The sequence below is a fragment of the Apium graveolens genome, chromosome 7 (genome assembly GCF_009905375.1).
Source record: "Apium graveolens cultivar Ventura chromosome 7, ASM990537v1, whole genome shotgun sequence".
Taxonomy (NCBI): domain Eukaryota; kingdom Viridiplantae; phylum Streptophyta; class Magnoliopsida; order Apiales; family Apiaceae; genus Apium; species Apium graveolens.
In genome coordinates, this window is record NC_133653.1 from 180,870,771 (window position 1) to 180,894,381 (window position 23,611).

The following is a 23,611-nucleotide window of genomic DNA, read 5'->3' on the forward strand; positions in this document are numbered from 1 at the left end:
ACCTCTCAAATCCAAATCTCTAATCAAAGCTCAATCCAAAGTCAACAAGGGAGATTACATGTACTTATATGACATCAAGGAATTCTCTGATCTAAACCTCTATCTAGATGAACTGGAAGAAGTTAGAGGGATTGATGCCTACAGGAATCTACCTGAAAGGTTAGTTTTCAAGTACAAGAAAGGAAAGGAGATTCAATGGCCACTTCACAGGATCCTTCAAGAAAGCCAATATGTGCTGATAAAGGTTTATTCATCACTCAAGAAGAACTTTGGATTCAATGTAACTGCAAGAAGACTGGTTCTAAAGAAGATTGAAGAACTGATGAGTATTGAACTAAAGATGCACTCCCAAAGACTCTAATTATTCCTTACACAGGAAGAAGAGTGCATCTAAGGCCCTACTGGCTGATGGAGTTCATGGATGACAAAGGGGTTAAAAGATTTTTCAGATTAGAAGACCAATTGAGCATCTCTAGCAATGAGACTCTTTTGGAGATGCAAGAAAAGCTAAATCTCTCGGAATCTGATGAACTGGAATTCCACAGACAGCTCCAAAATCAAATAGAAGAAAACAACAGAAAGCTTGGAAAGAGATCCAGACCTTCAAGGAACTAGATAAATCTGCTCAGGCTAGAGGAGCATCTTAAAAATGACTGTGAGCTAATCTTTGTACATTTTGTTATTTGATGCACTTTACGGTTTTATCTACTTACTTTTAAAGTTATATTTTTGGGGTGTTTTGTTATCATCAAGTTTCTCTTAATTTATGGCTATAATTCTGGTAGACATAAATTGGGGAAGATTGTTGTGGATATGTTGTGAACTTGATGATTTTATTAATAAAACACCTTAGTAGATTTTACTTAGTGAAAAATGTAGCACTCGACGGATAAGGAATATAGTCCCGACGAATGACTCAATATAGTCCCGACAGATGATGATCAATTATCCATCGAGTGAGTAGCTTATGTAATAATGAGTCTGTAGCACTTTTCTGCACACACCTTGTTTAGATTATGTAGTAGCACTCAAGTCATATTGACTTTAATTAAATATGCAGAATAGGTTGATTAATTTTACATAGATGTTGTCTTGTAATTCTATATAAATGAAATGAAGTCAAGTTCCAGATTGCTACCCGACGGATAAACAACAATGCCACTCGACGGATGATCAACTAGGCAACCCGACGGATGATCATGTACCCGACGGATAATCAATTCAAACATCAGTTGACAGTGACAACACAGTCACATGTGTCGAGTGTATGTAAAAGGAATGTGGAAGCCTATTCAACTGGGTTTTAGAGAACAAAGAAGCATTGCCATTTCCATGCTATTATGAAGATACTCAAAGATGCTGGAATAGAGTAATGAAGTAGCATAGTATTAGACTTGATAGTTTTTGTTTATTATATTGTCTTATTACTTTGTAATCTTGGTGATATACAAACCAAGAAGTACCAAATAAAACAACAGGAACACTAAGCAAGAAAATTCTCAGAGAAACATTTGTAAGCTGTATTCTTAGCATTTCTCTGTAAACTTAGTTGTTCATATTTGTAAGCAGCTGTGAGCAAATCTTGCTACAGAGAGTTCTCTTGATATAATATATATCTCTGGTGGATACATTCAAATCCACCATAAAGTTTTTAAAGACTTGTCTTTTTAATTACTTATATTTTGATTCATTTCAAGTTATTATTTTGCACTTTACAAATCAATTCACACAGATATATATTTTAAGTTAGAACACTTTTAAACTAAGAAAAAATTTCAAGAATTCCATTCAACCCCCCTTCTGTAATTCTTGTTGCATTGTTAGGGACCAACAACTTATATTATTTTCAGTGGAATCAATCAATGAGTGTGTCTTAAAGAAAGCCATGGACCACATACCTGGTTCTAAGTCACTCATCTTCTCAAAAGCACCTTTAGAGGCTTTCTCAAGTGCCTTAATTGCTTTCTTATAGGCCTGGGGGTGAGTTGCTGTTGATGCTTCAAAAAATGCACTCATGACCAAATTACTTGGATGTTTGCTCTTCAAGTTGGCAGATAGGTGTCTGGTGCAAAATCTATGCTCCACTTGTGGTAACAATTCCCTGATTGCCTTGTCCAGCCCCTGACATATAAACAATACATAATTTAGATCAAGATGAAAATTAATTGAAAGTTGTACAAGTTGGGAAATAAGTACCTTCTGTTGGTCAGAAATGAGTGTCTTCCTATGTCCATCTTCAAGATCAAGATCAGTTATTAACAGCTCCAGAAACCACTTCCATGACTCATAATTTTCACTTTCAACTACTGCCATTGTTGCAGGGTAAATACAATTTTCTGCATCTCTCCCTACTGTAGAAAGCAATTGGCCACCAGTCACTGTCTTCAAGAAGCACCCATCAAGGCCTAGAACTGGTCTGCAAGAATTATTCCACCCATTCTTCAAGGCTGCATAACACACATATATTCTTCTAAATACATCTCCTTCTTGCAACCTTGTAGTAGAGATCTTAACTATGTTGTCTTTGTTACTCCTTAAAACCTCACCTGCAAATTTCCTAATTTTGGCATGATGTTCTTTCATTTTCTCCTCAATACCACAAAGAGCTTGCTTCCTAACTCTGGAGCATTTAGAATCACACACATCTACCTTGAGTACCCTTTTAAACTCTTCTGCATCTCTCCAATTTTCCAGTTTGGATTTTTCCTAATTTTATCCCCATACAGATCTACAAGATACTTGGTAGTGACTAGCTTGTTTTTATAATTCCACACACAGTTATGCTCATTTATTATTGACTTTAAGTGCCACACATCCTTTTCTTTATTATAACTTATCAACATTCTAAAAGGACACCCATGACACCCAACTTGCACCCTTTTTAATTCATCATGTAGGAACTTGTAGGGTCTACCATTAGCCATTGAACATGACCTCACAACTTGCTTAAAGTCACTCTTACTACCAAATACCATCCCAGCTTTAAATTTAATATTGTTGGCAGATGTGTTAACATTAAAGACCCCATCTACACACTTCATTTTCTGTTTATCCGGGGGAGGGTTAGCAAAACAGAACTCATTATCACTCTCCTCACTACTAGGATAAAAACCCTCATCTGATCCAGTAGAATCATCATATTCCATCCCTGACATTTCATGTAAATTAGCTCCCCTCTCCAATTAATCCATTTTTCTTTTTTCTTCTCTACAAGCTTTCCTAATTTTTACATACTCATCATCACTACATTTATAGTTATCCATTTCTTCATCAGATTCAGGGGTAGGACTCACATGATACACATAAAGCACAATATTATAAGCACATTCCTTACTTAATTCAATCAATATTGGCTTACTTTCAGCATTCTATACATAAATCTTGAATGCAGGAGTTCTAAAATAAAGGGAATCATACTCACCAACAACAACACCAAATGTGGTCTTTAAATCATTAATACTAAGGTTTTCAAAGTCGATTTCCTTATAAACCTTTTTGACATTACTTGTGTAGGAGGAAAACGGAACATGAACAAAATAACCTCCATAATAGACTGTCACATTGTAAAAGTTTTTCCTGTTAAATATAAACAAATTAAGAACCCTAATTGCAAATATGACCATATAAAATCATATATTCAAAGCAAGAATATTTAGCCCTAATTAACTGTAAAAAGTTCAGATATAACATTACTTACGTTGCTTCTTTATCAGTGGTCTGATTTGCATCTTCAAAATTTGATTCGGCTTCATTACCCTTCTCCGTTTCATTGTTGTCTCCATCTGATGCAAACAGGTAATCAGTATCATCGCTATCGATATCATCGATTGGTTGAGTTAAACGAACCTCAACACCCGATCGAGTTCGAACCATTCTTGCGATTTGGGTTTAGATCGTACAGCCGGTTGTAAAGAGGGGTTTTAATTTTGGGATAAAGGGTTTTAATTTTGGGATAAAGGTTAAAAGGGTCGTGTGTTTTAATTGGGTCGGGTATAATTTGTTGGGTGATTTTAGGATTGGGCGGGTCAATTATCTGATGTGGCTTCCGACTTGTAAATATTTAACGGAGAGCCGTCTATAGTCAACGGGATTTAACGTTCATGAAATTTTTAACATGTGCAATGATTAAGTTGAACACTATTATTTCTTCAGTGACCTCATTGACTGCTTTTTGAGTTCGATGACCCAAGTGAAAGTTAGTGGTCACTTCAGTGACCAAAACGCCATTTAACCCCCCAATATTTTCATAAACCCTAATCCCTAAAAACATTCATATTTATACAATTACGCTATATTATTCCAGCAACCCTCCGATTTTGTGTTGTTACGAAATTCCTCCAACAACAAACTTAAAGAATCTTCAACAATTTTAATGAATTAGTGATATTTGTAGAACATATTTTACAAAATAATATATTTAATAGTATTTTAATTGCAGAACATAGGTGTCTCCGAGTTCTTCGATAAAATAGTGGTCTACATAGAACTTGAGTCGATATATGTGTGTGTGTAAATTATCACACAGTTAATATTTTGTATAGATGGTTAATATGAATATTGAAAAATAACAACTATTCATGGAAATGGGTCATGTATCATGAAAATCTGTATTTAAAACTTTCAATTTTTAATTTTGTTCATATATTAAGGCTTCGTTTGGGAGTGCTGTTGGAAACTGCTGTGCTGTGAGAAAAAGTGCTGGTGGAAAAAGTGCTGTCAGGAAAATTAGATGACTGTTTGGTAATTTTTTTTAATTTATGCATATTTTGAGATATAATATATAAAAATAATGTTTTTAAGAAGATTTGATAATGAAACTGATAGTTACTTCCTACAAAAACTGAACCGCTTTTTCCAAAAGTATGGGGGAAACACTTTTCTGACAGTTTTTCAGCAAAAAGCTGTTGTAGCTGTCTGCAATACCAAACGGAGCCTAAATCAGTTCGGTTCGCCGGATAAAATTAGTTCGGCTCGGTTTAAAAAAATATGTAACAATTGGGTTTTCAGTTCAGTTTAATAAAAAAAAGGGCGCTGTTCGTGGCCCTGTACTTGTCCGCATTGGCTTTGCACGACATTCAGGAAAGCCCAGATGACCTTCAGTACTTCCCCAACCGGAGGTTCAGTCGATACTTAAAACACACACTTCTATTAATAGTATCATTCTCAACTCTTCTATTACTCCATTTTGTAGATTCTTGCCATCATTAGAAAAGGGTTTGATTAGGGTTTTGAAATGGGTGATGAAACTGACAAGTCTTCAAAGAGAAAAAGAACATGTTGGGTTGATAGTTTAACCCAACAAGATAAACACTCTTATATTCAAGAACTAAGAAATGAGCTTGATGGGTTGTATTCATATTTTAATGAGGTGAACAAAAACATGGGTTTGAACATGGAGGGTTGTTGTAGTAGTGTTGATTTTATGATGGCTTGTTTATTGGAAGGTAGCAATCTTCCACTTTCTAAACTGGTTGATGAGATTTTTGAGAAAGTCAAGGATAGAGATTGTAGTGTTGGTATTGCTTCTGTTAGAAGCTTTGTGCTTCTTAATGCTCAGAGATCATTGTATGGAGTGTCTGTCAAGGATGTTGATGTGTTGGAAGATGAATCTCGCGATTGTCTCTGGTGTTGGGAGGTTAGGTTTTCGCTATATAAATTCCGCTTTCCTTATTGCGATTCTAATGTTATGTAGTTAGCTATTGTCTTTGGTGTTGAGAGGTCAAGTTTTCACTATACAAATTCCCGTTTCATTATTGTGATTGTAATGTTATGTAGTCAGTTTCAGTGTTTATAGCATTCTCATTAATATGTAGGTTGAAAGGATTTTTACCATATATGAAGAAGCATTTGATTATCATTATTTTTCCCTTCTTGCTTGCTCACATTATTTTGTTTTCTGTGCTTGTAAATCTAATGGAATATATATTATCGATTTTCGGTTAGAATTGTTATGTTGATGTATGCGGAAAGCTGGAAACAATGCACGCCAAGAATTACAATACATAGCGGAGCGTGCAGTTATCATCTTCTTGTTTGTTGTTTCTCTTTTTGCTAGTTCAGTTTATTACCTCTATGCTACATTTTAAATTTTCTGCTGAATAGTTATATTTGTAATGTTTCTTTGTTCTTTAAAGGCTAGAAAGATTTGGATTCCGGACACTAGTGATTTGTAACCTTGCAAATAAGGTTTTAAAATGAGGATAGAAGGATTTCAGAATATATTTTTAGTTGAATAACCAAAAGTATAACATAGATATGTGTCAGGCGGGCTATAAGTTGCACCGCAAGACCATTCCCTATTGCAAACCTATACTCCAAAGCACATAATCATCATCACATACATGTTTACAACCTTTTGTATGTTAGAAAATCAGAAGAATCGCCCAAAATGTGTCAGAAGCAAATAGAATGAATTTGTGCTGGCTATCATACTGTTCTTGTTTTCTCCTTTTTAATGTGCTTTATTATCACCTATAAGTATAAATTTTTGTGTACTGAATTATGTTTATATGGTGCATCAGATTTTTGACTTAAGTTGGCCATGCATTTGATTCTTACATTCAACATAGTGACTTTTATATTCCATGTATTATATGCTAATAATAGTATACAGAGTTGTCATTGTTGTAAATATGACTAGTGAGGCATATTTATTACTCTTGGCAAGTTCATGTCTTCAGTCCATACATAATCTTATTTACTAGAATGTGCATATTTTTGCCCAGCAGACGAGAGATGTAAAGTTTATCCCAAAATCTAAGCGGGGTGCACTGAAGATTCGGCGGACATGTTTCAAGAAGATAACCGAGAGAATCAATTCTGTCTGTGGTCAGATACATATTTCATGCATTGAACCTTCCAGCATACATTATATTACTTTTGTGAAGTAATCACGGGGAGAATGTTTTTGGGAAAACGTAACTTGAAAGAAATTCATCACTAGTCAATTTCAGTGTGCTTGAATTTTGTAATGTCAACTTTAAAGAAGTATCTATATCTATTGTGTACAAGACCCCATTTAAAATGATTGAAGAGATGCTCTCATTTTTAGTGAAATGTGGTAGCGTTGATATGCCAGGTCAGGTGACTTTTGGTCTATATGCTCACTGATGTTTGTGCTTTATTGCAGCAATGATAGCTGCTCTAGAGAAGCCGGAAAGTGATCAGAGCTGCAGGCAGTTGCTGATGAAAGCCTCAGAAAGGCTCGATAGAGTTTTAAGTGAGACAGATATTCGTTTGTTAGTTGGCAGCATGATACAGAAAAATCAAGTTGGAAGGTATGTATGCTCTCTTGGTTACGTACTTATGTGAAGTTTGTTCCTTAAATATCTTTTTGTAAATTAAGACTCTTTTTTGTAAGTTGTAGGGATGCGAAGGAAGGGATACTAGAAATTAATATGTTGGGCAAAAGTATTGATAAAAGTAAAGGTGAAGCTGAGAAGGAAGGAAAAAAAACTGATATGGAACTTCAGAAAGAAAAACTGCAAAGGGTAAGTTATATTTATCAGCCTAAGCGAGGTACACTCTGTTTTTCTCTATACTTATGTTGTGGAATGTGTAGATGTGATATTTTTCCTTTTGTTTTCTACAAGTTATGCAGAAGGGCTACTGTATTTCTCTTAAAAATTTGCGAACGGAGATTTTAATTTCCTTGACCTTCTTAATTTCTCCATCCCCCTCCCAAATAGAATATGCAAGCAATTTCCGTACAGCGTATTCGTTTCTCTTCTAAGGTACATTTCTTATCCTTGTTTTCCACCTCAAGGAAAAGGGGGTGAAGAGGTTGCAAGATGTGACAGAAAATGAGGAAAAGCGCCCAGAGGAAGATGAATTTGTTTTAAGGAAGCAGCTAAAAAGGAAGCAAGAAGAAGCAGAAAAAGATCAACGACGCCGTCAGAAAGAAGAAGATGTACTGATAAAACGACATGCTTTGCAGAAACAAGCATCACTCATGGAGCGGTTTCTTAAAAAAGGCAAAAATAGTTCTCCATTGCAGAAGGACCCATCTCCGGCCAAAACTGATTCATCCACTAACAAGAACCTAGAGATGATTGAATCAGTTACCCTGTCAATGGACTCAGCTCTTTCTCATTCTGATGAAATTAGTAAAGAAAGTGTCTGGAAGTATGTTACTCTTCATTATTCTAATTTGAGGTGTGTATTCTTTCCTAAGAAATGACTCTTACTATCATCATTTACATTTTACAGATCACACAAGACTTATTGGCATCAGTTGGGTAATTATTTTCGATCGCAAGGAAAGCAGCATTGGGGTATCCGTCAGACCCCAAAGGTAGAATTAGTTAAGGAACTCAAGCTAACTATGAGTACTCAACCACAGTGCAATAATGAGATCAACTTAGAAAAGCTTCCCGACATATATGGTGAAACAAACATCGTTTGCAGACCGGATCAAACAAATGCAGAATGTTCCGGTCATACCGGTCCAAAGCACAAGTGGAAGAAGCAGTTGTTTCAGTTTGATAAGAGCCATAGACCTGCATTTTATGGTAGTTGTCCGAGGAAAAGGTTACCTTGTTTCTATTAATAACTTGTGCATCTTCTTATATACCCGAGGTGTAGTAAAGTGCTCTGGAGTGCAGTTGACTGTGGTCGAGTTCAAATATAATCTCAGTTTGAGCATTGCTATGAGGTCAACTAGAAACATAGTGGTGTTTCTATTTCTATAGATTTTCTGTGAATATAAAATTGATTCTTTAGTTAGATAATTTCTGTTGTCAACTTAGATTAATTTATTTCCTCATCAGTTCATACTGTAATAGTGTAGTTGACACCTTATGAGGAGATGGCAAAGTTGCAGGCATTGAATCTCTTTTTCAATTTGCATGATGGTTATGAGGCTTCATATTCCATGTAGTTACTGCTATGAAGCTTACCACCCTATAAATGATTATGCAATTTGTTTTTTAAGTTTTCTATCAATGTTTTCTTAATGTGAAATCCTTCCAAGGCATTGTTTTAAAGGGAAAAATCCCTTCTGTTGTAAATCCTTTCTAAAAAGGTAGGTTGTATTTACTGTGTACATCATATTATTTCTACGTATTAAAGCTAGAAATGTTGCAGGCATTGAATCTCTTGCTCAATTTGTATGATGGTTATAATGCTTCATATTCTGTGTAGACGTGTAGTCACTGTTATGAAGCTCACGACCTTATATGTCATTAAGTAATTTGATTTTTAAGTTTTCTTTCAATTTTTTCTCAATACTAGTAAAATTCCTTCTACTCTAAAACCTTATTAACAAAGTAGGATGTATTGATTGTCTATATCATGTTCTTTCTTAGATTTAAGCTACACTGTGGAGGATGTTTAGTGAATTTGGTACTTAGCAGCTATTTACGATACTAGCAGCTATTTACGATACTAAGTGTTTAAGCATTGGAAAGTCATGTTCTCACCTAGAAATTTCTTTATTAGCAATCAAATATCTATGCTTTGTTAAATTTGACTTGAATCCAGTGACTACCTGCTTGTTCAGATTTGTATTATACCTTATATTGTCTGCTTTTATCTACAGTAACATTATTGGCCCTCGTCGTCCTTTTTTAAAGGATCCATACCTGGATTATGATATTGACAGTGATGAAGAACGGGAAGAGGTATGTTGGCTTTCATTTGTTTAAGAATGTACGCCATCTTTAAATCCTTTTTAGTATATTTGTTATATTAATCAAGTTGGCATTTGGAATGTTGACCAAGATGCTCTTCTAAGTGTATTGTCTCCACTTCTCTATGTTCATATTGGTACCTCTTAACTCTCATCTATTTTCTTTTAGACGGATAGTGAATTTATATGAATGTCATCAGATATATGATAGACTTTTTTCCTTCATGATGAATGGGAGGACATATATTTCATTTTGTTCTAAAATGATTATGAAATCATGGATAACTCTTACCAAGCATCAATATGTATATCCAAGTGTGTACTTGTGTATTCCCATATGAATAATGCGTGTAAAAGCACAACTCTATCTGGAGAAGAAATATCATTCCAGGGGATGTAGTAATGTGCACTTGTATTCCTGGTCGTAATAAAGTATAAATCTAGAGTTTGTTCACCCTGCTTAGACACACCACAAAGAAGTTCCACTGAGGATCTCAGGCATAACTATCCTCCAATATATTTTCTGTCTTATCTTGAATTTAATTGGGACTAACACATTCTTGTTGTTTAGGAGGAACCTGGTGAGAACTTATCGGATTGTGATAAAGATGGTGATGACGATAGTTTGGAGGAAGGTTTTTCAAAAGTTGTAGAAGAAGATGATAGTGAAGATGGATTTTTTGTACCTGATGGATATCTTTCTGCAAATGAGGTGCGTTGAAAGCTTTACAATTATTGTGAATTCTTCAGCATTGTCACATCTATGTTTACAGAGATGAACCTCATGCCTACATGTTTTTCTAGATTATTATTTAGTATGTTCTGGTACTTAGGGTGTGCATGATGAAATGGAATGTGAAGACCTAGACGAGGCTATAACAAGTTCATCTAGTTGTAAACCAGTGGAGGGAGAAGAGCTTTCTGTGTTTTTCAGGCAGCTAAAGCATCTTCATAATTTGACTGAGCATGCTCTTCAGAGAAGCCGGCCCTTGGTTATATTAAATTTAATGCATGAAAAGAGCTTATTAATGTCAATGAAAGGTCTTAATGATGCATCACAATCTGAACAAACATGTCTACTTGCCCTTAGTATGCGACCCTTCCCTGGTTATCCATCTGTTGAGATATCAATCGATGAAGTTGGTGAAGAAGAGAATCTGGAGCCTAGTCCATCAAGTAATAAAGGAAACATGCCATCAATGGCAGCTGCAGCAACTATACCGGACTCAGATTTGCCTCTCATTGTAAGTTTTGTAGTTTGATGATAAAGTAAGATTCGTTATTGTAATTCGTGTTTTCTATGTTTCAACTTGCTACCTGATGCGAGGAAAAGAGAATAAAGTATATACTAATTTGATGTGTTTGTTTAGTTACCAAGACATACCCCCCCCCCAATATAATTAAGATTACATACTGCCACACACTGCCTTTTGACTAATGCATTGTACTGGCAATTTTTTAGGTGTCTGTCATTCAGTCATCTTATGCTGAGAGTATCAACAAAGTGGTGGACTCCTTGCAACTGAAGTTCCCCTCTATCCCAAAGAGTGAATTAAAGAGTAAAGTCCGCGAGATTGCAAATTTTACAGAGAATCGCTGGCTGGTTAGTTAAATAAGTTTTTTTAAGTACAAAAACTTCCTTTAGAGTATGCTTTTCAGAAATCACTCCTCAAGAAACTGCAGTTGCTACCTGCAATTACGATATACATCATTTGAGCTTAGACTTGTCTTGATATGCTCAGCTTATACTTTTTATGGTTGTATAATTACATTCCATTGCCAAAGTTTGTTTCAAGATGTGCTTTTTCTGTTTAAATTTCTGAGTGTAATTACTCCCTTATGGGCACCGAGTAGGTCAAGAAAGATATATTGGACAAGCTTGGGATGTCACCTTATCCAGGTATGTAGTGATATGCATTAAGGCACTGATAGTATTTATTATTCCGATTCATATCCATGTTATATAAAAAGGTTAAGCTAGTTTCAGTTCACCAACTTGCAGAAAAGAGTAAAGGAAAAACGAAGCACATTGCAACTTTTTTCTCAAAGAAGTGACTGCCTTCTTTAGACGAATCACAGAGACGTAGTGGAACCTCTTCTAAATCAGCCCCAGCTGCATTAGAACCAAGCATGCTATCATTGTTGGTCTATTTGTGGGGTTTAAAATTTTGTTTTCTTAGATAATTTCTTCTCTCCTCTTGCTGAAGTTCCCACCAACCAGGGGAATTGGTTAGTAAAGTTACCTAGAATATGTGCCATCAGATATCAGATGCTCCTATTGTGTCTAAAATTCTATATTATCATGTAAATGTTTAAGGTCTTCCTGTTCAGTTTTGCGATGCCAGGGTATAATAATGTTGTTATGCTAGTGTTTTCATGTCGATTCAAAACTAAGCTCGAATACAGAATAAACAGAGTTTTAGTTATCTGTTATGTAACCTGTGCTAACAACTTACATAATGAAATAAAATAATTGATAAATTTTAAAAATAAATTACATAATTTTATAAAATATTAATGTAATTAAGTCCTATAATATAATGAGAAAAATGTCCCTACGTATATGTGCACATAGTGTATTTTTATGGGTGAAGTCTATTTTTCATTTAAATTACGTAATTACAAAACTACCCCTACATTATTTAACATATAAGAGAGACTTTATACCGTAATTTTTACAATTTTTTTAAAATATATATTTATCCGTTAAAACACATTTAACAAATATAAAAAACCGTTTTGTTTGGGACGTCTATGAATTATATACATACCAAAATAGTAAATTTTATAATCTTAATTAATATCCACTCACATCCATTACTTTTTTCGCTCAAATCCATTACTTTTTTCGGTTACAACTACTTTATATTTTTTTCACTACACCCACTTTATACATACACCACTTTATATATTAAATATTTATATTTTCTTTCACCACACCCACTTTATAAATACACCACTTTATATATTAAATATTAACGAATCTCATCATTTTACCCATTTTTCTTATTTTTTTAACTAAATTATATTTTTTCTTAAATTACGTGCAATTCCTATGCATATCTACAAATATGTGGAATGAAAGAATTATCTATACAATACTATTACAACACTATTATAAGTATTTTTTAGTAAATTGTTTGTTGACAATATTTATAAATAAAGAATATAACATATTTATTGTAAATACTTTGTAATATTTTATATCAACTCGTCTAAACTGAAATTAGTTAATCAAATTAGAATTGGTTATGATATACACACCCTAGAAAAATTTGATTTTATGAAAATATTATCGAAGGTTTTACCTATGAAATTTGGAGTTCACGTCGATTAATATTTATATAACATATATAGCTAAATAATGAAATAAGTTAAAGTCATAATGTGATTTCATTAAGTTATTAATAATTGTATAAAAGTTACATTGTCACACATAGGAGTGAGCATTTCCCGGTTCGGAACCGAGAATCGAACCGATCAAAAATTGCGGTTCCGGTTCCTAACTAATACGGGTCCGGTTTGGTTCTTATTTTTCTAAAAATTTCGGTTATTGGTTCGGTTCGGTTCGGTTCTTAACATATTAGAACCGTAAGAACCGAACCGTATATAAATGAATAAATACAAATATATATAAATATATGTAAATATTACGTATTATGTTTTCTTATTTATAACACTTTAATAAGTTTTATGAAAACTATGATTTTTATTGTATTACTCGTTTCTTTAAATAATTATGGAGTTTTGAATATTTTTATAAATATTTTTCTTCATAAATATTAGAAAAAATCAAATTCAAAATGATTCACCGCTAATAAGAATCTTCTTTTACTAAATTACCCTCAATAAATAATAAAAACTAGTCAAAATTTAAAAAGTTAGAATATAAAATAATATAAAAAGTAAATATATATGAAATAAAATATAAATTCGGTTCTTTCTGGTTAAGAACCGAACCGAACCGAAATTTACGGTTCGGTTCTTATATATAAACGGGTCCGGTTCGGTGCTTAAAATATTCCTATTTCGGTTCCGGTTCGGTTCACCATTTACAAACATTAATGATGATTATAATTTCAATACAAAGTTGAAGATAAAAAATACTTGAATCACCATACTAAGATATTATTCCTTTTAATTTTAAAAATTATGTACTCTACATATATATTTCAAAATTTACTATTGCACAATTTTATTTATTTTTTTGTTAAAAACTTAAAAATATAATTATATGTCCTAGATAATTACACCTGTAAATTTTAAATTTCATTTTATTTATCTCATTTTACATACATAATTTTTTTATTAATTAGCAAAAAAATCAATACTAATAAAATAATAAATCTATAAATATTTTTCTCAAGCGCTAAACAATGACCCTTATCTTAGCACAGTACATGATAATCACATGGCCACTACTAAGTATTTCACTTCCCAACTACATAAAACAAGTTCAATAACTCACATTAATTAGTCCTAATCTTGTACTACCCATTATTCCAGTAGTATAATCTAATTTATTTAGCTCACATTTTATAAATTTAGTAACCATCCATTATTTTTGTTGTTGAGCTAGTAGAGTACTAGTATATTTTAATGAAATTATAATTCTGTTTTCCTCCCAAATCAGAGCAGGTAGAAATAATTTTGCCATCTTTGACATTCGCACACCCACCACCCTTCCAGCTCATTCCATCTCTCCCCCCAACTTTTATGTTCTCCTCCTCTCTCACACACTGACACACACACACACTAATCTCTCTCTCTCTCTCTCTCTCTCTCTCTCTCTCTCTCTTCACGCACATAGTCACAATCCTCACTCTCACGCCCAAATATATATCCTCATCGTTAACGCCGCCACTCCACTATAAAAAAAATTCCTCACACTAAATTATCTCTCTCTCTCTCTCTCTCTCTCTCATTTCCCGGCGAGATGATCGGAAAATTTCACCGTTAAGCTAAAAAATAATCACTATGTCAGACGACGTCGTAGCGAAGACATTCCGCGCACTCGTGGAGAGCGCGGACCGGAAATTCGCGCGTGTCCGCGACGTGCCGGTGTACGGACGAGCACCAAACAATCACTACTTCCACAAAGTATTCAAATCATACATGCGCTTATGGAAATATCAGCAAGAGAATCGCTCCAAACTCGTTAACTCGGGCCTTCAACGCTGGGAAATCGGCGAGATCGCGTCTCGAATCGGTCAACTTTACTTTAATCAGTATATGAGGACGAGTGAAGCTAGGTTTTTACTCGAATCGTATATATTTTATGAAGCTATATTGAATAGAAGGTATTTTGAGGGTTTGGTCAAAGATAGAGGACTTAGGTTTAAGGAATTGAGGTTTTACGCTAGGTTTTTGCTCGTTTCGGTCATTTTGAATCGCTGGGAGATGGTTCAGCTGCTTGCCGACCGGTTTAAGGCGCTTGTTGATGATAGTAGAGCTAATTTTCGGGTATGGTTTAAGTTCCGAAAGCATGCTTTTATTAATTTTGTGGTGTTTAACTTTTAATTAGAGGCCTAACGCGTCAAGCTGTTTGTGAGCTCTTGAGCTCGACTCTGAAATTATATGGATTCGACTTGGTAAAATTCAAGTCTGGCTGAAGTAGAATAGTTGACCTAGCTCATGTCAAGTATCAAATTAGTCTAAGTCCTGCAATCTGAGAGTGTTTATAATATACGTGTTTTATGAGAATTGCAGATGTACTCTTATATATTCAATAATTAGTTTCTATTTCACATTTATCGAGTAGAGATTACAGAGTTAAAGCGAGTTGAATCATGAATGCAGTATTTGGGATAGTTAATATGAGCTTTGAGACATGATTTATACGAATTCCAGTTGCGTTAAACTTAAAATATATGACTCGATCGAGCTTAATTTTCAGTTTGAGCTTCAAATTATTTAGTAGAGTAGGCATGTGTTGAGCTTGGCTCGATACAATTCTAGTCCTAACTTGAGTATAGTAGGTAGAACCTTTTTTTAATTTTTTTTGAAATGCCTATATATTGGTTGATATTAATTTTTAGATTATCACCTTTTATGTGCTAGATTTGTAAATTGAAAGCAAGTATTATGTTTCTCTGAACATGTTAATACTTTTTTGTTTCGGTTTTAACAAATAATTGGACTTTTCATGTTGCTCTTCTTATTAGAAGAAAGTTTATCTGAACAGTTAAATTCACAAGTTAGTGGCAAGTTTCGAAGTTCGGTTGGACTCAATTAGTGAATAGTAGATACACTTTGCTGTCATTTGTAATGAGGATAATTCGTTACTGAGATTTTTTTTTTCTTTTTTATTGTGATTCTCAAGTTACAACTGAAATGTAGTGTGATTACTAATGAGAAGTACCGGGACAGGTATGATGAAAAAGTATCTTGTAAGTAAGTAAATTTAAAATTTTATCCGGGGACCGTATCTTTCCTAAGAATTAGTCTTCTGAATCTAAATTCACACATTTCTCTTGTAATGTTCTTACACTTTATGCTCTTTTTTCTTGGGATGTGTTGCTATAGGCTTAAAGGAGAAAATGAGAAAGCAAAAGCCTAAATTCAAAATGATAGATTCTTTGCTATTACTTTCAGGTTATATATTATCAGATATGATTTAATAATTATATCATTATATGTAAGATATATGATATCATCTCAATTATAAAACGATATTTTCATATCCAGCAGGTTGAATATCATTCTCAATTTGCTTGAGTTATTCACTGCAAGGTTCATTTTATTATCTTTGTAATGTCAAATGATAGTGGGTATAATGCTATTTGATGGGCTAAATATATAACTTATTTTATCAGAAGAAGAAGCTGCAAATTAGTAGAAATTCCTCTATCTTCTTTTGTTTATTATTAATTATGAAAAGGAGGTGGTATAAATAACTAAACAGAAAATATGTCCAGCATTATCTTGCGATGAATCCTTAAATAGTTAAGTATGTAATTAGAGGTGTTTTATAATCTTCATTAACAAGAGATTTGCATTAATGCAGTCTCCCTCATATTATGTCTGCCTTGCATGAGAGCAGCATGTGCCCTACATGTTTGCAAATGCCTCCAAATCTTGTTTGATTGTTTTGGTTTTATGGATGTGTGTATTTAATTACAAATTTTGTTCCATTCTCCGGGTTATTTTTAAGATTGTATCTTATCCTCCCAGGAAACCAGCTTTAAAGAGTGGAAGCAGGTCGTGCAAGAAATTGTCCGATTTATGAAAGCTGAAGTAACCTTTACGAATAATAGGCCTTTGCGATATTGTGCAACTTTTGATTCTTTTCCAGCTTCCCTTCCACGTGTTGCACGTTTTCATGCAAACAAGGTTCTTAAATTTCGAGATGCATTGCTGACAAGTTATCACCGAAATGAGGTACATGGTCACATGTTGACAGGACTGGTTTTGACTATAACAATGTAGTATTTGTTTTGCATCATAAAAATAGCTATCACTTTAGATCCTTTATCTTATTATTTATGCCTTGTTTCAGGTAAAATATGCAGAATTGACTCTTGATGCTTTTAGAATGTTGCAATGTTTGGAATGGGAACCCAGTGGGTCTTTTTATCAAAAGATACCTGCTCAACCACTTCAGCATGGTGCCTTGGCTGATCAGTCTGGGACCTCTGGACTTATTGACATAAATCTTTTGGCGGATATGACAGATCCTACTCTGCCTCCTAATCCAAGGAAGGCTGTTCTCTATCGGCCAACTGTGACTCAGTTGATAGCTGTAAGTGTCATGAACTTTTAAACGTGTTATAATTATTTTTTCAAGTGTTTGGATTCTGGAAAGCTTTTTACTTATGGTATTTGTATTTTATGATGATTGAGTTTACAAGGAGCCATTTTATGGCTCTACCGGTTTTTCTCATAACTGTTAGTTTTCTCTCTTTTTTTTGGGTCTTGAAAAGCTACTTGGTAAAAGGCTAAAAGCTGATGACATATAGTACTACAGAATTAAAGCTCTTCCATAGTATGAGGGTCCATGTGCATGGTGTTAAAGTTGAATCAGGCACATAGACTAAGTAAAAAAGACGTGATGATTATATAACTCTTCTTGCTGCCTGCTTATTTTAAAATTTTGATTTTTGTGAAATGTAATTCTAGTGTTAACCATCTTTCATCCTTTATGTAATAATAAAGTTGCATGTGCTTGTCAAAACTACTACTAGCATTGGATTCAGCTATTGTAACATTTTAGTAATTGTTAAAAGTTTTGAATTGTTTTGTGTACTATTTTGATCATTCAATCAATAATGTAAAATTGAGCTAGAAATGATTACTTTCTCAGGTGCTCTAGGCACTCTCACTCCTCTGAAGATTCTGATATTTTAACTTGTGCTTGGTTATATCTCCAGGTGCTTGCTACAGTGGTTGATGAGCTGCCTCCGGATAGCGTCATGCTAATATACCTTTCAGCATCAGGTATGTACTGTAGCTCAATTGATGCTTTCGATGGCCTGACTGTACCTTTATGTCCACAAAGCTTACTTCACTCCACTGAATTCCCTGCAGGGAAAGCTGGTTATAGTGGTGCGTCACATATTGAAAATTCTGGAGGTTCAAGAAAACCTTCAAACCTTAATGCCGTATCACGTTCTTCCTATAAACAGGATATCATGTCTCCAAAATGTTATGCAAATGGCAATGGGAACACTGATCACCATTCTGAAAAGTGTTTATGGTTAGGTCCTAGTAAAAATGGAGGTAGGATCTCTATTTTGGCTGTTATGACTTGCATGCTTTGATGTTCATGCACATTTAAGCATTTTCCTTGCTTATATGCTTGTTTTGGTTTACAGGATCAGATAACCTTTACCCTGCTGATATAATTCCTTTTACAAGAAGACCACTTTTCCTGATTGTTGATAGTGATAACAGCCATGCATTCAAGGCAGGTTTGTCTTAACTTCGCCATATTTGTGTATGTAATAATTAAACTTACCTCTGCTGTTTGTGTTTTTGGGTGAGAAAACAAAAGTAGTTCTGGTCATTCTACCTTAATATATATAGATGCAACATTGTTTTTTGAACATATAACACGATAGACTAGTTAATTCAGGACGGTAATCATACTTATCACCGTGTTCTTCAATGGATCATAAAGGGAAAATTAGTGGCTACTGGAGACCCCCTTGTAGTTGGAATAAAACCTTCCTGGACACTTTGTTTCTTTCTTCTTTGGCAGGGTAGTTTATAATCTGTATGTTAGAACACATGCAAAGAATAGTTGTGGAATATGTAACCTGAAAGTACTAAAACCTATCAAATCTTGGTCTAGTGACATCTCAGATGCCTATACTATTATCTTATAAAGCTAAAACGAATATTATAAATTATTTCATATGGATTATAACATTATATGTTGTTCACACTTTTGCATGAAAGCACACAACTTTTACGGAATCAAAGATGTAGCTTCAGTACATCCTTAACTCGCAAGTACTGAAGATGACTCCCCTTGATCATCATTTCCGGCTTATGTTGTTGTTTTGTAGAACATCAGATAGTAAGTTGAACCACATGATGCTTTTGCAACTTCATTTTTGTAGGGATGGTGATTGAGAATAATTTGGTTCAAGTTAAAACGTAACTATCTTGCATTTGTATCCAACTTCTCCTCAAATTAAGAATAAAAATTAAAAAAATCTCAGGGTTTACTGTTATCTATAAAATCTAAAACGGCGATATATTAGCTCAGACATGCATTATATGCAGCAGCTATCTGATATTCCGAAAGTGAGAAAGTTGCAAACCGTGTCCTTTTGTGCACTGACAGGCACATTCCTCTGAGAGATGAGTAATCAAGTGCTCATGTAAAATAGAAGTATGGGAGAGTGTTGTGCTATGACTAGAAATCTTTAGTGGACCTTAGATGGATACAGAATAAGTGATTACTTACAACATAATGTTTTTTAAAAAAAAATCTATTAGTACAGGTTTTGGGGTGATGCATGTACAAATGGATGTTTCTGGTTGACTGTTGGTGCTCAGTTTACTTGTGCCGTTTCATTTGAAGATATCTGTCTCTTCCCCGGAAGAATACATTTGGTTCACCTAGAGCTTGAATGTTTTATTTTTTGTTTTTCAGGTTCTACACGGTGCAGAAAGGGGAGAAACAGCTGCTTTAATTCTTTCGCCTTTGAAGTCAATATTCAAGGACAAGTCTGGTAGTGATTTGGCAAAGAATGGAAGTCAGTTCACTTTTTTTCTAATTGCTCCTTTACAAGCATTCTGCCAAATGGTTGGCTGTGTTTCTTCCAATTATAGTGAGGTATGTCTTGGGAAACTTTTTGAAAACCTGAGTTGTTATGGAGGACTTAAATTGATCTACCTACCTGCTGGTTCTGTTTCAGGATGCATACAGTGATGCCGATGGCATCATTTCCACTGCTTTCTCAGAGTGGGAAGTGATATTATGTACATCAAGTAGCTTGGATATTACTTGGGCTCAAGTTTTATCAGATCCATTTCTGCGCCGTATTATTTTAAGGTAATTGTCTTATTTCCAAGGCCTGTTCACATGATCAAATTTGATTGCAGTTGTATCATGATAATAGTAATACCCGCCTACATTTTTCTTTTTCCTCTAAAATTATATCTCGTTAAGAGCTAAACAATGTTGCTTCATTGCCAAATTGGTAGTCCAAGCTGATTGTAAATTGAGAAGTTCCATGGGTTTCACTTCACATACTTATCTTGAGGGATGTCTTTTCAAGTGCGCAACTGAATTTTTTTTATCTTGATCTGATTATAATCACGATTCAGTTTTACAAGTTCAGATCCCACTCCTGAGATTGCTTTTGTAAATTTGTTTTGGGGAAATGTTAAAATAAACTCTGCTAGTTTTATTCCGAAACTTGATTAATTTGTGTTCAGAAAGATGACATGTCTGGTTGTTAGAATGAATAAATATCAGCGCAGGAAGAATCAGAGATTCCTTGCACAGTTATTGTTTAGTCTATTTGTAATTGTATTATATGTGAAATGTATCTCCTTGTCATTCTCTAATATTCTACTCATCGTCATGTTTCGTTCTTGTTGTATCCCCTCTACAGATTTATCTTCTGCAGAGCCGTGCTTAGTTTCTTTTGCCCTCGAGAAGATCACGAACAGCATGTTCCTGTTTGCCTACCTGAGCTTCCTGATTCTTTAGCTCCAGAATCTGGAGTGGTAAAAGCGGCTATAATCCGACTCGCCAATCTACTTGATGTTTCCAAATTTTTCTAATCTGTAGTATGGTGAATTAGTATACATGCTAGTTGTTTTGGTTAGTTGCTACAGTTTGAAGGCAAGCCCATCAGGTTGGCATATCATTGAAGTTCAGGAAAACTTCGTTCATGGTATTCAGCAAATGCTGCAAAGAGACTACTTTCCTCACAGTGCAGACTTATGTGTGCTATCATATTAACAAAATGGGCGAGTAGTAAGTAGCATGAGTCGTGTTGGTGGCTTTGATGGTGTCACTGTACATTAGCTGTTTTCTATAGCTGTTGCAAGATTTATACTAATTTGTTTATACAGTTTGTAAAAGAGTGAGATTAGTAGTCAGATGAGAATAATTTTATCCCTTTTGGGCATTGCACAAATGTATTAGTGGGTTCTTAAAGGTATATGTAGAGGTGGTGTAAACTTGTACAAATATGCCTTGTAAACACTTCAACTGTTGGGCTAATGAATAAACTCAAGTAGTTCTGTCCTGTGGATACCTCTGTGGGAAACGTATAATTGCATGACTTGACTAGTCCGTAACTAAAATAGAGCAGGGTTATCAGATGCTATCAGGGTTAAATGGCGTTTTGGTCACTGAAGTGATCACTAACTTTCACTTGGGTCATCGAACTCAAAAAGCTGTCAATGAGGTCATTGAAGAAATAATATTGTTTAATTTAATCATTGTACACGTTAAAAATTTCAAGAACGTTAAATCCCGTTGATTATAGACGGCTCTCCGTTAAATATTTACAAGTCGGATGGCACATCAGATAATTGACCCGCCCAATCCTAAAACCACCGAACAAATTAAACCCGATCCAATTAAAACTCACGACCCTTTTAACCTTATCCCAAAATTAAAACCCTTTATCCCAAAATTAACACCCCTTTTTACAATCGACTGTACGATCTAAACCCTAATCGCAAGAATGGTTCGAACTCGATCGGGTGTTGAGGTTCGTTTAACTCAACCAATCGATGATATCGATAGCGATGATATCGATTACCTGTTTGCATTAGATGGAGACAACAATGAAACAGAGAAGGGTAATGAAGCTGAATCAAATTTTGAAGATGCAAATCAGACCACCGATAAAGAAGCAACGTAATTAATGTTATATTTGAACTTTTTACAGTTAATTAGGGCTAAATGTTCTTGCTTTGAATATATGATTTTATATGGTCATATTTGCAATTAGGGTTCTTAATTTGTTCATATTTAACAGGAAAAACTTGTACAATGTGACAATCTATTATGGAGGTTATTTTGTTCATGTTTCATTTTCCTCCTACACAAGTAATGTCAAAAAGGTTTATAAGGAAATCGACTTTGAAAACCTTAGTATTAATGATTTAAAAACCACATTTGGTGTTGTTGTTGGTGAGTATGATTCCCTTTATTTTAGAACTCCTGCATTGAAGATTTATGTACTGAATGCCGAAAGTAAGCAAATATTGATTGAATTAAGTAAGGAATGTTCTTATAATATTGTGCTTTATGTGTATCATGTGAGACCTGCCCCTGAATCTGATGAAGAAATGGATAATTATAAATGTAGTGATGATGAGTATGTAGAAATTAGGAAAGCTTGTATAGAAGAAAAAAGAAAAATGGATGAATTGGAGAGGGAAGCTAATTTACATGAAATGTTAGGGATGGAATATGATGATTCTACTGGATCAGATGAGGGTTTTTATCCTAGTAGTGAGGAGAGTGATGATAGTTCTGTTTTGCTAACCCTCCCCCAGATAAACAGAAAATGAAGTGTGTAGATGGGGTCTTTAATGTTAACATATCTGCCAACAATATTAAATTTAAAGTTGGGATGTTATTTGGTAGTAAGAGTGACTTTAAGCAAGCTGTGAGGTCCTGTTCAATGGCTAATCGTAGACCCTATAAGTTCCTACATGATGACTTAAAAAGGGTCCAAGTTGGGTATGCACATGGGTGTCCTTTTAGAATGTGGGTAAGTTATAATAAAGAAAAGGATGTGTGGCACTTAAAGTCAATAATAGATGAGCATAACTGTGTGTGGAATTATAAAAACAAGCTAGTCACTACCAAGTATCTTGTAGATTTGTATGGGGATAAAATTAGGAAAAATCCAAACTGGAAAATTGGAGAGATGCATGAAGAGTTTAAAAGGGTACTAAAGGTAGATGTGTGTGATTCTAAATGCTCCAGAGTTGGGAAGCAAGCTCTTCGTGGTATTGAGGAGAAAATGAAAGAACATTATGCCAAAATTAGGAAATTTGCAGGTGAGATTTTAAGGAGTAACAAAGACAACACAATTAAGATCTCTACTATAAGGTTGCAAGAAAGAGATGCAAACAAATTTAGAAGAATATATGTGTATTATGCAGCCTTGAAGAATGGGTGGAAAAATTCTTGCAGACCAGTTCTAGGCCTTGATGGGTGCTTCTTGAAGACAGTGACTGGTGGCCAATTGCTTTCTGCAGTAGGGAGAGATGTAGAAAATTGTATTTACCCTGTAGCAATGGCAGTAGTTGAAAGTGAAAACTATGAGTCATGGAAGTGGTTTCTGGAGCTGTTAATAACTGATCTTGATCTTGAAGATGGACATAGGAAGACACTCATTTCTGACCAACAGAAGGTACTTATTTTCCAACTTGTACAACTTTCAATTCTTGATCTAAATCATGTATTGTTTATATGTCAGGGGCTGGACAAGGCAATCAGGGAATTGTTACCACAAGTGGAGCATAGATTTTGCACCAGACACCTATCTTCCAACT

General features: G+C 34.5%; 2 protein-coding genes across 4 annotated transcripts; both read left to right on the plus strand.

The window, feature by feature from the left end:
• Nucleotides 1-5,008: 5,008 nt before the first annotated feature.
• LOC141670567 (chromatin assembly factor 1 subunit FAS1-like) lies at nucleotides 5,009-11,996 on the plus strand. 3 transcript variants are annotated; one of them, XM_074476495.1, is made up of 12 exons: nucleotides 5,009-5,635; nucleotides 6,729-6,828; nucleotides 7,130-7,277; nucleotides 7,361-7,490; nucleotides 7,766-8,124; nucleotides 8,209-8,529; nucleotides 9,539-9,620; nucleotides 10,200-10,340; nucleotides 10,462-10,872; nucleotides 11,091-11,231; nucleotides 11,483-11,528; nucleotides 11,616-11,996. In XM_074476495.1, the coding sequence occupies exons 1-12, from the start codon at nucleotides 5,234-5,236 to the stop codon at nucleotides 11,681-11,683; spliced, it is 2,349 nt and encodes a 782-aa protein (XP_074332596.1). In that variant the 5' UTR covers nucleotides 5,009-5,233; the 3' UTR covers nucleotides 11,684-11,996. The 3 variants fall into 3 exon arrangements, with proteins under 3 accessions (XP_074332596.1, XP_074332598.1, XP_074332597.1); XM_074476497.1 differs by having other exon boundaries at nucleotides 11,631-11,996; XM_074476496.1 differs by having other exon boundaries at nucleotides 7,367-7,490.
• Nucleotides 11,997-14,245: 2,249 nt separating this feature from the next.
• On the plus strand, nucleotides 14,246-21,345 carry LOC141670568 (uncharacterized). The gene is made up of 9 exons (XM_074476498.1): nucleotides 14,246-15,091; nucleotides 16,802-17,008; nucleotides 17,127-17,369; nucleotides 17,998-18,064; nucleotides 18,155-18,346; nucleotides 18,442-18,533; nucleotides 19,731-19,913; nucleotides 19,996-20,132; nucleotides 20,698-21,345. The coding sequence occupies exons 1-9, from the start codon at nucleotides 14,606-14,608 to the stop codon at nucleotides 20,867-20,869; spliced, it is 1,779 nt and encodes a 592-aa protein (XP_074332599.1). The 5' UTR covers nucleotides 14,246-14,605; the 3' UTR covers nucleotides 20,870-21,345.
• The last annotated feature ends 2,266 nt before the right edge of the window (nucleotides 21,346-23,611 follow it).

Bases quoted from the DNA above. Each gene is read 5' to 3' on its own strand.
- LOC141670567 (XM_074476495.1), top strand. From the start codon at position 5,234: ATGGGTGATGAAACTGACAAGTCTTCAAAGAGAAAAAGAACATGTTGG. The intron at 8,125-8,208 runs GTATGTTACTCT...TACATTTTACAG, and splicing joins AGTAAAGAAAGTGTCTGGAA to ATCACACAAGACTTATTGGC. The intron at 9,621-10,199 runs GTATGTTGGCTT...CTTGTTGTTTAG, and splicing joins GTGATGAAGAACGGGAAGAG to GAGGAACCTGGTGAGAACTT.
- LOC141670568 (XM_074476498.1), top strand. From the start codon at position 14,606: ATGTCAGACGACGTCGTAGCGAAGACATTCCGCGCACTCGTGGAGAGC. The intron at 17,009-17,126 runs GTACATGGTCAC...GCCTTGTTTCAG, and splicing joins CAAGTTATCACCGAAATGAG to GTAAAATATGCAGAATTGAC. The intron at 19,914-19,995 runs GTATGTCTTGGG...GTTCTGTTTCAG, and splicing joins TTTCTTCCAATTATAGTGAG to GATGCATACAGTGATGCCGA.